This window comes from Ursus americanus, chromosome 3, assembly GCF_024610735.1.
Source record: "Ursus americanus isolate L20-20 chromosome 3, mUrsAme1.1.p, whole genome shotgun sequence".
NCBI classification, from domain to species: Eukaryota; Metazoa; Chordata; class Mammalia; order Carnivora; family Ursidae; genus Ursus; species Ursus americanus.
Window position 1 is genome coordinate 64,432,614 of NC_142129.1, and position 13,325 is coordinate 64,445,938.

The 13,325-nt window shown below is 43.7% G+C and overlaps 1 protein-coding gene across 2 annotated transcripts in view; it reads left to right on the top strand.

Moving 5' to 3' along the window:
* Positions 1-13,325, top strand: part of COL28A1 (collagen type XXVIII alpha 1 chain) — a 158,343-nt gene that overhangs the window by 96,140 nt on the left and 48,878 nt on the right. For both annotated transcript variants that reach the window (XM_045793658.2, XM_087861051.1), the window contains exons 26-27: positions 129-197; positions 4,358-4,426. In XM_045793658.2, coding sequence (XP_045649614.2) covers positions 129-197; positions 4,358-4,426 — 138 coding nt within the window. The remainder of the gene's footprint in view (positions 1-128; positions 198-4,357; positions 4,427-13,325) is intronic.

Genomic DNA, 13,325 nt, shown 5'->3' on the forward strand with positions numbered 1-13,325 from the left:
GCCCCACTCGAGCTTACTGTTCAACATGGAGTCTGTTTTTCCCTTACTCTCGCTCTCTCTCAAATAAATAAAATCTTTAAAAAAAAATCACTAATTTGTCATTCATTGTGTTCATTGTGTCTTTTCAGGGAGAGCCTGGTGTCAGAGGCCCCCCAGGCCCCGCTGGGCCTCGGGGCATAGGAACCCAAGGGCCCAAGGTGAGTCTGAAGTCTGTGCTGTGTGAAGATCAGGTACCATCCGTGCTAACCAAGTGAGCATTAACTTCATAGCAAAGGTTTATTTTAGTGTTGACTTATTTTTTCTTGAGAGCTGATGAAAAGTCATATTTTCTCATATTATGTAGCTTTCAGTAAAATAGATCATTTAAGTGCATAAAGCCATTTATAGAATTAGAAAGTGTCTGTTAAGAAAGCAGTTGCAAAATGCTCAAAATATTTCCAGGTTTCTTAGAGGCCGTGCCATCATTAAGGAGCACGTTTTTACTCTGGTCAGAGGCGCCTCAGCGGGCCTTTTAACAGAATGCACGCTAAACTATCTCTTGTGTTAGGTGTGCATAGTCCACTCCGTCAGGGCCTCACGGCAAGGGTCTAAATATATTGTCCCCATGGAAGGTGAGAGAAAGTTCCTTGGGCTTCCTTTGCTCTTATTTCTATTTCTCTCTTCTGTCATCTCCAATCTGGTGATTATTCATCCTTTCCTTCTTATAATCCAGTGTTTTTCAGTGAAGGAGATCTTAGCCTCCCTGGTTTGCCCCCGGGGGACGTTTGGCGATGTCTGGAATCATTTTTGGGTGTCACAACAGGGGGAGGAGGGCCACCAGCATCTAGTGGGAAGGGGCCAGGGCTGCTAACATTCTAAGGTGCGCAGGACAGCCGCCATCATGAAGAGCTCTCCAGCTCAAGGCGGGAGTAGTGCAGAGCTTCAGAAGCCCTGTTTTCACTGCTGGTTCACATGCTCAACAAATAATTCTTGGATTTGTTCAAAAACTAAAATAAAGAAGTATCAGGCATGTTCAGAGGGAAAATGGGTGTCAATGAGCCACTCGTTACAAATTCAAATTTCAGATACGTATGCTCATGACCAAAATGCACAGAAGTGAATTAGAGCCCCGTTATCAGAGAGGACAGGAAAAGGCCCTCCCTATGAGTCAAAGATCTTACTGAGGATCCCCGAGTCACCAAGATTCTTAGTTTATCTTTTTTGGTCCATCGACTTCATTTTGGCAGTGGGTGCTTTCTTAACTGTCTGGGTCACTTTACATGGATGAAGATACTCCCAAGATGTTAGTAGTTATCACTGGGTGGTGGAAAGAAGGATCTGTTTTTTCTTCATTGTGGTCATCTTTATTTCTGTTTAAAAATTTTTTTTTCAATGAGCAGGTGTTCCTCTTACCATTAGAAAAAAAATAAAGCTTTTTTTTCTGTAGTGGAAAGAAAAAAGGCTGACTTACGCAGTAACTTTCTCAAAGCCTGTTCCACCAAATGTTAATTAGGGAACTTTTGAAATAAACAAAGTTACACGAATCTATTGTGGGACTTCTTAGAGGCTTAAATATATATTTCTATGGGCATACCTTGGAGACATTGCAGGTTCAGGTCCAGACTACCACAATAAAGTAAATACCACAAGAGAGAGTCCAATGAATTTTTTGGTTTCTCAGTGCATATAAAATTATGTTACCATTATATTCTAGTCTATTAAAGGTGCAATAGAATTATGTCTAAAAAAAGCCAATAAATAGGGGTGCCTGGGTGCCTTAGTTAAGCATCTGCCTTCGGCTCAGGTCATGATCTTGGGATCGAGCCCTGTGTTGGGCTCCCTGCTCAGTGGAGAGCCTGCTTCTCCCTCTCCCTCTGCCTGCCGCTCTGCCTACTTGTGCTCTCTCTGTCAAATAAATAAATAAACAAATCTTTAAAAAAAAAAAAAACAACAAAACAACAAAAACAAAAAACCCCCTAATGAGTATACCTTACTTAAAATCACCTTCTGGTTAAAAATGCCAACCATCATCCGACTTGTCAGCAAGCTGTCATCTTTTTGCCATTGGGGGGTCTTGCCTCCATGTGGATGGCTGCTGACTGACGAAGGTGGTGACTGTTGGGGGTTGGGGTGGCTGTGGCATTTTCTGAACATAAGACCACAGTGAAGTTTGCCACCTTGGTTTACTTTTCCTTTCACAAATGATTTCTTTGCGGCATCCGTTAGATAGCATTTTACCCAGAATAGAACTTCTTTCAAAATTGGGGTTGTTCCTCTCAAATCCTGCCACTGCTTTATCAACTAAGTTTATGTAATATTCTAAATTCTTTGTTGTCATTTCAATAATTCTTCACATTTCTTATGAAATATATTTCTTAAGTAAGACTTGAAAATCGGAATTACTCTTTGATCCATGGGCTACAAATGGATGCTGTGTTAGCAGGCATGACATTAATCTCGTCGTCCTTCTCCACCAAGAGCTCTTGGGTGACCATGTGCATTGTTGATATTTTGAAAATAATCTTTTTTTCTGAGCAGTAAGTCTCAACAGTAGGTTTAAAATATTCAGTAAACCATGTTGTAAACAGATGTGCTATCATCTGGGCTTTGCTGTTCTCTTTATAGAACATAAGCCAAGTAGATTTGGCATAATTCTTAAGGGCCCCCGGATTTATGAACTGGTAAATGCGCACTGGCTTCAACTTAAAGTCACCAGCTGCATCCGGCCCTAACAAGATGGTCAGCCTGTCCTTTGCAGCTTTGAAGCCAGCCATTGACTTCTTTCTAGCTATGAAAGTCCTAGATGGCGTCTTCTTCCAATATGAAGCTGTTTCATCTACACTGACAGTCTGTTGTTTAGGGCAGCCCCCTTCGTTTACTCTCTGACCTAGATCTTCTGGACACCTTTATCAGCACCTGCTGTTCACCTTGTACTTTTATGTTACGGAGAAGATTTCTTTCCTCATGAGCCAAACTCTGCTAGCTTCAAACCTGCTTCTGTAGCTTCCTCACCTCTCCCAGTCTTCATAAAATTGAAGAGAGTAAGGGCCTTGCTCTGGATTAGGCTTTGGCTTAAGGGAAAGTTACGGCTGGTTTGATCTACTGAGACCACTAAAACGTTCTTCATATCAGCAGTAAGGCTGTTCTGCTTTCTTATCCTTCGTGAGTTCGCCGGAGTAGCACTTTTCATTTCCTTCAAGAACTTTTCCTTTGCTTTCACAACTTGGTTAACTGTTCAGTGCAAGAGGCCTAGCTTTTGGCCTATCTTGGCTTTTGACATGGCTTCCTCACTAAGCTTAATCACTTCTAGCTTTTTATTTAAAGTGAGAAATGTGTGACTCTTCCTTTCACTCGAACACTTAGAGGACATTGTAGGGTTATTAGTTAGTCTTATTTCACTGTTGTTGTGTCTCAAGGAATAGGGAGGTCTGAGAGGAGGGAGACAGGGAATGCCCCAGTTGGTGGAAGAATCAGAACACGATGTTTGTAGATTAAGTTTGTTATCTGAAAGGGGTGCGGTTAATGGTGCCCTGAAACAATTACGATAGTAACATCAAAGATCACTGATCAGAGGTCACCATTAGAAAAATAATCATGAAAAAGCCTGAAATATTGTGAGAATTACCAGAATGTTACACAGAGACAGGGAGTGAGCAAATGCTGTTGGAAAAATGGCATGGATATACTTGCTTAACACGGCGTGGCCACAAACCTTCGATCTGAGAAAAAGCAGTATCTGGGAAGCCTAAGTGACGCACAAGGAAACCAGGTAGGCCTGTAGGCACTAGGGATCTCCAAGGAGAGGCATGCCCATGTGTAGAACATTTTCCAATCTCATTTGACCACAGAAGTCTGTCCTCAAGAAGCATGGAGTTCACTCATGCTGTAGAAAACACATACCGGAAATGAGGTACTTTCTGCTTCATTTACCTATTTTCTTAAAAACTCAAGACTGATCCACTAAACCTTTCACTGCAACCCCCGTGAATAGCACTCCATATAGAAATGGAGAAACACAGTAGAGGCCACACAGAATTGTGTGGGAGTGGTCTTCACACCCTTGGTGTTCTAGGCGTTGGTGGGGGGCAGCTAGAAGAGCCCAAGCAGACAGGGCCACCAGGCCAACCTTTCCTCTTAGGCCAAGCAGCTCTGCTTTGCCTTTTCACTTATATTTGGATTATGCATAAGATTTTTCAAGGGCTCTGTGGCTGAATATTTGGGGAAAACCCTGCTTTATGTAAGGTATGATACAGCTTCATGGGGCACATAGATTAGGTCCTGATCGGACCTAAGTAAGAAGGAAGCCAAGAGCAGTAATACATCGTTTCGTCCTAAATCTTCTCATACTTCTCTTCAAATTCTCTCCGTCTTCCGACAGGGAGATATTGGGCAGAAAGGCTTGCCTGGCCCTCCTGGAGCCCCTGGCTACGGATTACAAGGAATTAAAGTAAGTGGATGTGATCGCTTGAGTCACCGCTCATTCACCAGAATGATGAGAGAGGGGGTTGTGGATAATATCAAACGTGACTATTATGAAATGAATTTAATATAAGCTTAGCAGCTAAAATTACCTCCAGTACTTAGAGACACAATCCAGAAGTGTAAGACTGCTCTAAGTACGTTAGTTTCATGAACACTAGACATTACATAAATTGCTTGGTGAGACATTTAATGGTGACAGTGGGTTTGTTGTTCTTGCTGGCCTCTGAGCCGAGTGGAGAACGTACGCCCAGCGGTGTGTTCTCTCCCTGTCTCTGTCTCCGTGTCTGCCTTCCTTCACTGTATCCTCCATTCTGAGCCCAGGGCGTCCTAGTCTTAGCTCACAGTGGAACCGCCTGGGGAGCTTTACGAACAATACTGATGACCTGCCCCGGAAGAACGAGATCTGGGTCTCCACTGGTAATGCTTCAGTACTGTGGGTTTCAAAGCCCCCCAGGTGATTCTTCGGAGCATCCAGGGTAAGAAGCTGGCTCTAGGCCCTGAGTCTGTGTTAGCAGAATTCACAGCTACCTGTATTCCACGCCCTCTGTCCCAACAGCAATAAACCTATCCAGCAAGGCGGGACCGCCAGGGTGGCCCAGGTCTCCGTAGACAAAATTTGGCCTCTAAAGTTTGCTATGCAATTTCAAACAATTTCCTCTTCTACAAATCTCCTATGTTGATTTATTTTTAATTTTTTTTTTTTTTACTGGCTCATTCTCGTTCTGTTTTCTCCCAAATAATCTTATATTGTTTTTTACCATGCGTAAGCTTCAAAACTGATAATTCATCCCCTAAATAATTGATATGGACTCTTAAAAAGTGGAAACATTCAAAATAAATTCTTTTTCAAATAGAATTTCTTAGTAAGCAGGAGACAGTAGGAGCTTGAGATAATAATTGTGAAAATCCTATGTTGAAAACAAACCGTGAGCTTCGTCAAGAGCAAAGCTCACTGAATCTGTGGTAAATCTTTCCCTCTACCACACAGCGTCTGTGGCTTCCACGGCCAGTCTCCCGCACAACAGTGGCTCGTCTGTGGGGCTAAGGGTCCAAGGGTAGGCCCGGCAGTTAGCATGTTGCTGCGGTACCAGCACTGGGAAATGCAGCCAAAAACTGCTTCCTTATAAACAGCGTCGTTCTCATGCTGACTCTTAACATTCTTCAGTTAAAAGATGGTGATGCTCTAGAGAAGCCTTTGCAGGAGTCTGTGTACACATGAACCCACGTCCGACCCCGCGGCTTTCACCGGCAAGCGCTCCACTCGCAGGTGTCGGTAGTTTCTTATCGCAACTGCCTTAAATCCAGAGCCAGTGTTCCCCGTTTTTATTATCGGGGGAGAACTTCCTTATTCCCTAGGAGCACTGTGGGTTGCACTTAATCCTCACCAATCTGACTCCGGTGCCCTGCCTTCCTCACCGCTTGTCCTTTTTTTATGCTTCCCCCGGGTATGCTATGTTCAAAGTCCGTCTCAGGGGAGACTGGTGTGTAGCCTACCACGACAGGGAAAGAACCGAAATGAAAATGGTCACGTAGGCAGTGCTAGCAGAAATGAGATCAGCTTTTCTCCCACTGACGGCGGTGGCCCGATCCTACTTGACAGGGAGCCCTGACCAAGGCTATCTCATAAAACCTCTCTAGACATACTGGATCGCCTGGCATCCTGTTGGCAGAGGGCAACCCTAATTTACTCAGGACTGCCACCTCATTTTCTTGACCCTGGGTTGTACCATCCCTACAGAAGGGAGGGAACTGAAAAATCTAGTTGGTGGTGTTCCTCTGAGTCATTTTAAGGTTACATGATGAATGAAATATCATTTCTTATGTTCAATTGTTGTCCTATTTCCCACCTCTTTCTAAAACCCATATGAATTAGTGAAACACTTCTGATGGTATGTCTCTTGGTAAGTCTTTGATGGAAGCCCTTGTTCCTTTTAACCTTTAACATTGGGGTCTGATCTGTGTCCTCTCATGCTCTCCCAACCATGGGGGTAATAAGGGCTTGGGCTCCCATCACAGAAGTGATTTGTTCCAGCACCTGCCTAATTTTGTTGCTAGAATATTGTGTCTTCAGGCAGTCACTCATCAACCAACCAGCCAACCAACCAACCACCAACACTGGTTGAGCACCTCTATGTCAGGCAAATAACTTAAGTGCAATATAAAATGGTGAGTGAAGAGACATGAATTTAGTCATGGTGTTTATAGGCTATAAAATAATCATACTCTGAGCTCCAGAGAGTATGGAGGGGAGGCATATGGAATAAACTGGGCTTATAGTAGGCCACAGTAATGAGTTTAGTCTTAATCCCAAGAGCAATTGAAAGTCAGGGAATGATGACATGATGAGACAGGTATTAGGAGAGACTCACTCTGTCTACCATCTGTTGAATGGATGTGCATGACTCCAAGGAAAGTGGGTGCTGCCCTTCCCACGCCCCCATGTGTTCTCCTGATTCTCCATGCGGAAGAGTGTGATCTTCCGGCAACCCTCTCTTCCTGCCTCTCCTGAAACTCTGGGACCATACATGGGAAACCTGAAAACATGATGGGCCCACTCCCCTGGGCACCCGGCAGCCTCCTGCAGTTCCTCTGCAGTCCCCACTGTGACTCAGCAGGCTCTGCACTGCAGACAAGCTCTGGCTCCTTCAGGGACTCCGGTGCTTTCTCTCAACTACGGATGTCTGTTGATTGAATGGATGAATGAGACTATGGCTCCTTGGCCTTGATCTTTGGGTTCATGCCATAGGCCAGGAGGTTACTGATGCCACCATCTTGTCCCACTGTGAACACTGACCATTCCCCTAAATACGGACTATAGATATGCCAGTAATCCTCCAAGGGAAGTCAGGAGGGAGAAGAAATGGGGTGGGGTCTCCAGGGATTCCTTGCTCTGTCAACTAGCCCTTCTAGGGGCCAGGAGGCCAGTTCCCCTCTCTCCGTCTCTGTTGAAGTCAGTTCCAGTGTCCTGACCAGCTCTGACATTCCCATGGTACTTTCGTCAGCGGATCGAGAGGTATTTATAAAAATAAGGTTCCTGGTGGCCCTCCTTGACTTCAGGAGTTTCTGAGGTAGATTTGTGGATTGGGCTCTACTATAACTCCCTGTGCATAAACCCTTTATTCATTAAAAAATGTGCTTCCATGCCACTGGCTTCCAGTCTACATTTAGGCCTGAACATGACTGATCCAACCCTGGCTGAAGGAACTGTCCCTGTCTTCAGGCTGGGCTAGCGGATGGGCTAGCGGATGGGCCAGCGGATATTTAGGCTGAGCCAGCGTGAAAAATAGCCTCAGTGACATGCTGGGGGAATCTGGTGAACGTTACCTGGCAGAAATCCCAGTATCTCCAAAGTAGATAAATAGTGGTGATTAGAGTGGTCACATGGTCTTAGAGCCAAAGGATTAACCTCTAAGACAACTGGAGGGAAACTCAACCCAAATGACCTCTCCCCTCTATATTCTGATCTCAAGGTGTGATGGAAGAAAAATGAGCTTTTGAGCCACACAGACCTTGGCCTGAAATTTGCTAGTTGGATAAAGCCTTAAACCTCAGCTTCTTCATCTTTAAAATGGAGATAAGACAGCTTATTTTACAAGGCACTGTGAAGATAAAATTATACAAAGTGCCCAGTACACAGTACTGAGTACTCAGCCAGAGCTGGGGCTATGGAGTCAACAGATTTGAATCACGGCTTCCTGAGTTACTATAACCTGGCCTCAGTTTTCATATCTGAGTAATGGGGATAATAATAGTACTGTTACCTAAAGTTGCCACTAGGAATAAATGAAATTAAATGAGACTGTACGTGTAGCACATTTAACACGGGGCTCGGCACATGGTTACATATGCGGTAAATGTTTGTAGTTATTCACGTTATTGTTCCTTCCACTAGTCCCTCTTGTATTTTCCAGGATGAAGGCCCAGAATTCTGGCATTCGAATGATTTAATGCTCTAAAACATAAAATACTGGTTGCACGAGGTAGTATAGGCCTGGCTCCAGTGCCAAATAAACCCCAGAAGGAATAATGGCTTAAACACAATAGAGGCTTTTGCTCACTTAACAGGCCAATGTAGGTCTTTTTGGTGGGCAATTTTCTTTCATTTAGCATTTCAGAGAATTTCATCCTCCATTTATGCTTCCTCCTTGTGCTGGGCCTCTTCACCACTTACACCCAGCAGACAGGCAGGGAGAGTGTGAAAGAGGCACACCTGCTTCTCCAAAGTCTTGGTCGGGCGTTGACAACATGTCACCTCTGCCCCATTTTACTGGCTGGGACTAGCATCATGGAAAGGCAGTCCAGCTGGGTGTCTAGGAAGAACCAGAGGTTTGGGGAAGAGCTGGCATGAACGCCACACATAATTTAACCTGTTTCTAGGAAGGATGGCAAATTTAAAGTCATTTGTTGTTCTGAAGTATATTGGTGCTTCCAGAAGTGAACAGAAGACAAGAGTGGTCTCCATGGCAACTTCCAGAATGCCTCATTGCTATCCTGATACTGTGGGGCAGTGTTACTCGGGATTACAAAGACTGGGTTCAGCTTCACCATTCCTTCTCTCCTAACTTCAAAGGAAAACCTTAGAGCCCTGATATCTTCTTCCTTATTTCACGAGCATCAGGAGCACCAGAGCGTGATCTAGAAATTTGTCTGGAGTAGACAGGATGAGTACCAGCCACAGAGCTGGGGGAGGCTTGGGGTTTTGCAGGACCAGGAAAGGAACAGGAAAAGCTCATTCCTGTCTGTGACACAGCTAGGGGAGAGGACAAGGGCCACCTGGAACCTGGTAGCAGAGCCGTGGTTTCCAAGTCGGGAGAGATGGCCTCAGAGGAGGAGGCAGAGCGGGCACGAAGAGCTGATGTGAGGACTAAAGAGGAGCCAGCAGTTAGGCTCATGTGAGGAATAAAGGAAGGGTCTGTGTCTTAGGTGATTCCCCGGGGTGCCAATAGCATCTGAGACGAGCGTGGGTGGGGTGGTGGGTGAGTTAGCCCCGCTTGCAGGGCCCAGCATGGGGACCGCCACAAAGAAAATGGCTCCTCCAAAGCTCTCTGATTAGAAATTTGGGGAATTTCTTGCTACAATGCTTAGGGTTAATGTCATTTCTTAGGTACATTTTTGTTTGTTTCAGCTGCATCACAGTAACTGTGGTTCTGTAAACTCCCAGTGCCATTTTAACTGCAGCAAGTGCTTTCCCCACCTTCTGAGATCCCTTGGCCAGAAAGGCTAAAGCTTGAAAGAATGTGAGCCTGCCGTGGTGGAAGTCTCACAAAGAACCTGGCAGGCTTCTGTTTGGCTCCTGCCTATACCCGATCGCTTTGAAAGTGTTTCCAGAATCCATTTAACTAGATTTTTGGTTAGAGTGGACCTATGACTGCATGGAAAATTGCCCCCACTTAAAGGCCAAATAGAAATGATTTGTTGAAATGAAATTGACTTAAGGGGGGGAAAAGAGACCTAATAAAAGTCAGGGGTAGATTCAATATACACCAAGTTGCAAATACCTGCAGAAAGGTCAAGAAGTATTGATGTCGACTCTTCCAAACGCATATGTGTATGATGGTGTTAGTACTACTAAAAGAGAAATACAGGGGCACCTGGGGGGCTCAGTCAGTTAAGCATCTGCCTTCGGCTCAAATCATGATCCCAGGGTCCTGGGATGCAGTCCTGCATTGGGCTCCTTGCTCAGCGGGGAACCTGCTTCTCCCTCTGCCTGCCGCTCCCCCTGCTTGTGCTCTCTCTCTTTCCCTGACAAATAGAGTCCTTAAAAATATATTTTTTAAAAAAACCTTTCAACTTCACTTTAAAAAATAAAAGAGCAATATACACACATACATATTTTAATATGATGACTTTCTCATGTTTCAACTTAAAGTTTTCTTTCTCCTTCATGACCACAAACAACAGCATCAAAACCAAAAAACAAACCAGACTTGGTAATACTGCAATCACTACATTCAACCGGAACACAGCTTAAAGCTTAAATTGAAACAATAAGGAATATAGTTAACAGCATAACATAGATTGTGTGTGTGCTCATGCCAGAAACCATGCTTGAATTAGCTCCTAATACTTTTCCCGCACTGTCATTTTCAAATTCTCACAATGACTTCTCTACATAGAAAGGAGACATCAGAACCACATGAGACATACCTTGAAACAGTTCGGCGTTTTGGGATTACACCTGCCAGATTACCTCTGGGGGGGAGGGCTGTGGCTCAAGATGGATCCAGATCATCAAAATCCACGAACCTAGTTTTCAGACATTGAAGGTATCTTTTTATACTTGTATTATACCTTTCTACCTTTTATTATTTTTTAAACCAAATTAAAAACAATTGTATGGGCTACCAGCCCAAACCCAACGCAATGAGCCCACAGTATTCGCTACGTAGGTGGTATGGGTGAGGGAAAGCTCACATTCATTCACCTGGCTAGCTCCGACACCATTTGCATTTCTCCTTTACTGATTCATGCTTTCATTTTCCTCCTGGGCCATTTAGTGGGCCTGAATCATCATTACCAGCTTATCTTTATTCTCTGTTTATCATGAAGAAAGCCCTGTGCAATGGCTAGTGATGATCTCAGAAGTCCTCTTAACTTCCACCATTCTCCTTATACTGCCATGAACCGCAAAGGAAAAAATAATTTTCAAGTCACTTTTTCCAAAGTAAATGATGTATAGCCTGCCCCAAGCTTTACTAGCGTTTTTCCAATTCCAAAGAAAAATCTAAAGACTAAACACATGGTAATAAAGATAAGACAATGTCCAACGCCATGCTCTGATGCTGAATATTAAAAAGAAAAAGATTTATCACCAAATATTTCAAAATTATGTGAAAGATTTCATTTGAGCAGTTATATGCTAAAAGTACTGATGTTATAATATTACATCATTTATAATTATGGCAAGCATACTGCCATTTTAAATTGTTCCAACTCTTTCCTTCTTCCCTTCGTATCTTCCTCCCCCATTGCTCTCTCCCTTCCTACCCATCCATTCATATCTATTTAACCTATAAAGATGTAAATATTATATATTTATTCCTTTTCATTCTTGTAAAAGATACTTCCATATAAAACCAAGCCGAATGAAGGACATGGATAAATTAACACTTGGCTGCTACCTTCTTTCTAGCACATGAATTTCACTGTTGAAAATTTATAAAAGGTATTTCACCTTTTCCACCCATCAATGCTTGGTTAGAAGTAAATTGCTAGTATATATTTTTCTCCTTCTTTCAGCAAAGAGGTGACTTTATTCTTCAGGGCTTTGAGCTCAGGGAGAGAGCTAGGGCCATATTACATTCTTTATATTCTGTGTGTTTGGGATGCCTGGGTGGCTCAGTCAGTTAAGTGCCTGCCTTTGGCTCAGGTCATGATCTCAGGGTCCTGGGATTGAGCCCTGCATCGGGCTCCTTGCTCAGCAGGGAGCCTGCTTCTCCTTCTGCCTGCTGCTCCCCCTGCTTGTGCTGACAAATAAATAAAATCTTTATTAAATAAAAGATTATATTCCGTGTATTATGTGCAGAGATGTTAAGTAACATAGCCAAGGTCAGTCACCCCTATTCCTCATGTGCCTCCCTGAGATAATTGTGTGATGTGTAGTAATCAAGTCTGGGTAGGTGTCAGAAAGAGGAAAACGATCGGTTTGAGACTTTCAGGAGTAAATGGCATTCAAACTTTGTATTTGCATCTTGAAGTTAAAAGTTGGCCCTTTGAGATAGGAAATATATATAGTGAGGTCTTTTTTCCTGATAATCTAGGTTTTTCAAAAGAGAAGGGTATTAAAAAGCACTTCTTTTCCCCGGAGTGCAGTTCTGTCGGAAGCCAGGGATTGGATTTAAACCAGTGGCCAGGCCAGTATTAGGAATTCCGACTACTGGGAATCACATCAGGCTCCGGGCTGGCAAGGGGGGCTGCGGGGTGAGGCTGTACTAACCACTCTGCCCCACACACACTCAGAGGCTGATCAAGCCCCTTCTGGGTGGGTTGGCTGAAGGACATACTCCTCTGTACTGCAAACCTCTGTGACAAGTCAGAGAGGGCCAACTGGTATGAAATCGAAACCGTCTTTACGCTTTTACAAACATCTGAAGGACTTACAGTTACTGCCTTTTGTTATCAGCACCTTTGCTTATTTGGTTGCAGGTAGGACTATCTCGTTTTAAATACGAGACATGACAGGAAATGAGGGGATTACCTGTTCAAGACCAGAGAAGTTCTAACAAAGCCAAGAGTGCAGAGTTTGTGGGTATACAGTTGTGGCTCAAACTGAGAGGCAAATAAAGATCGCCCCAGAACAATCTTTCTTTCATCCTATGACCAATTCTTCAATCAGCAATTCTTCAAAACCGCTTTTCACATCATAAGGGTGGGAATCTATGTTCCTTTTTAAAAATCTTTACTTCCCCTTTTTAAGATTTACTCATTTTTAATAATTGTGGTTATTACTTGTTTGAATCTACTCATTTTTAGCCCTTTTAAAAAATATTTACTTTTAAAAATATTCACATTTACTTTAGGAAATACCCACGTTAACTTCCTGGTTCCTGGGGCGCCTGGGTGGCACAGTCGTTAAGCGTCTGCCTTCGGCTCAGGGCATGATCCCAGAGTCCTGGGATCGAGCCCCACGTCAGGCTCCTCTGCTGGAAGCCTGCTTCTTCCTCTCCCGCGGCCCCTGCCTGTGTTCCCTCTCTCACTGGCTGTCTGTCAAATAAATAAATAAAATCTTAAAAAAAAAAAAAAAAAACAAACTTTCTGGTTCCTACAATAATTTCAAACGCTCTAATTCCACCTACCTCTACCCTATCATTATTTCATCTCAGGCTGGAACAACTCTCCTTCTGCCCGATGTGGATTCTTCAGTC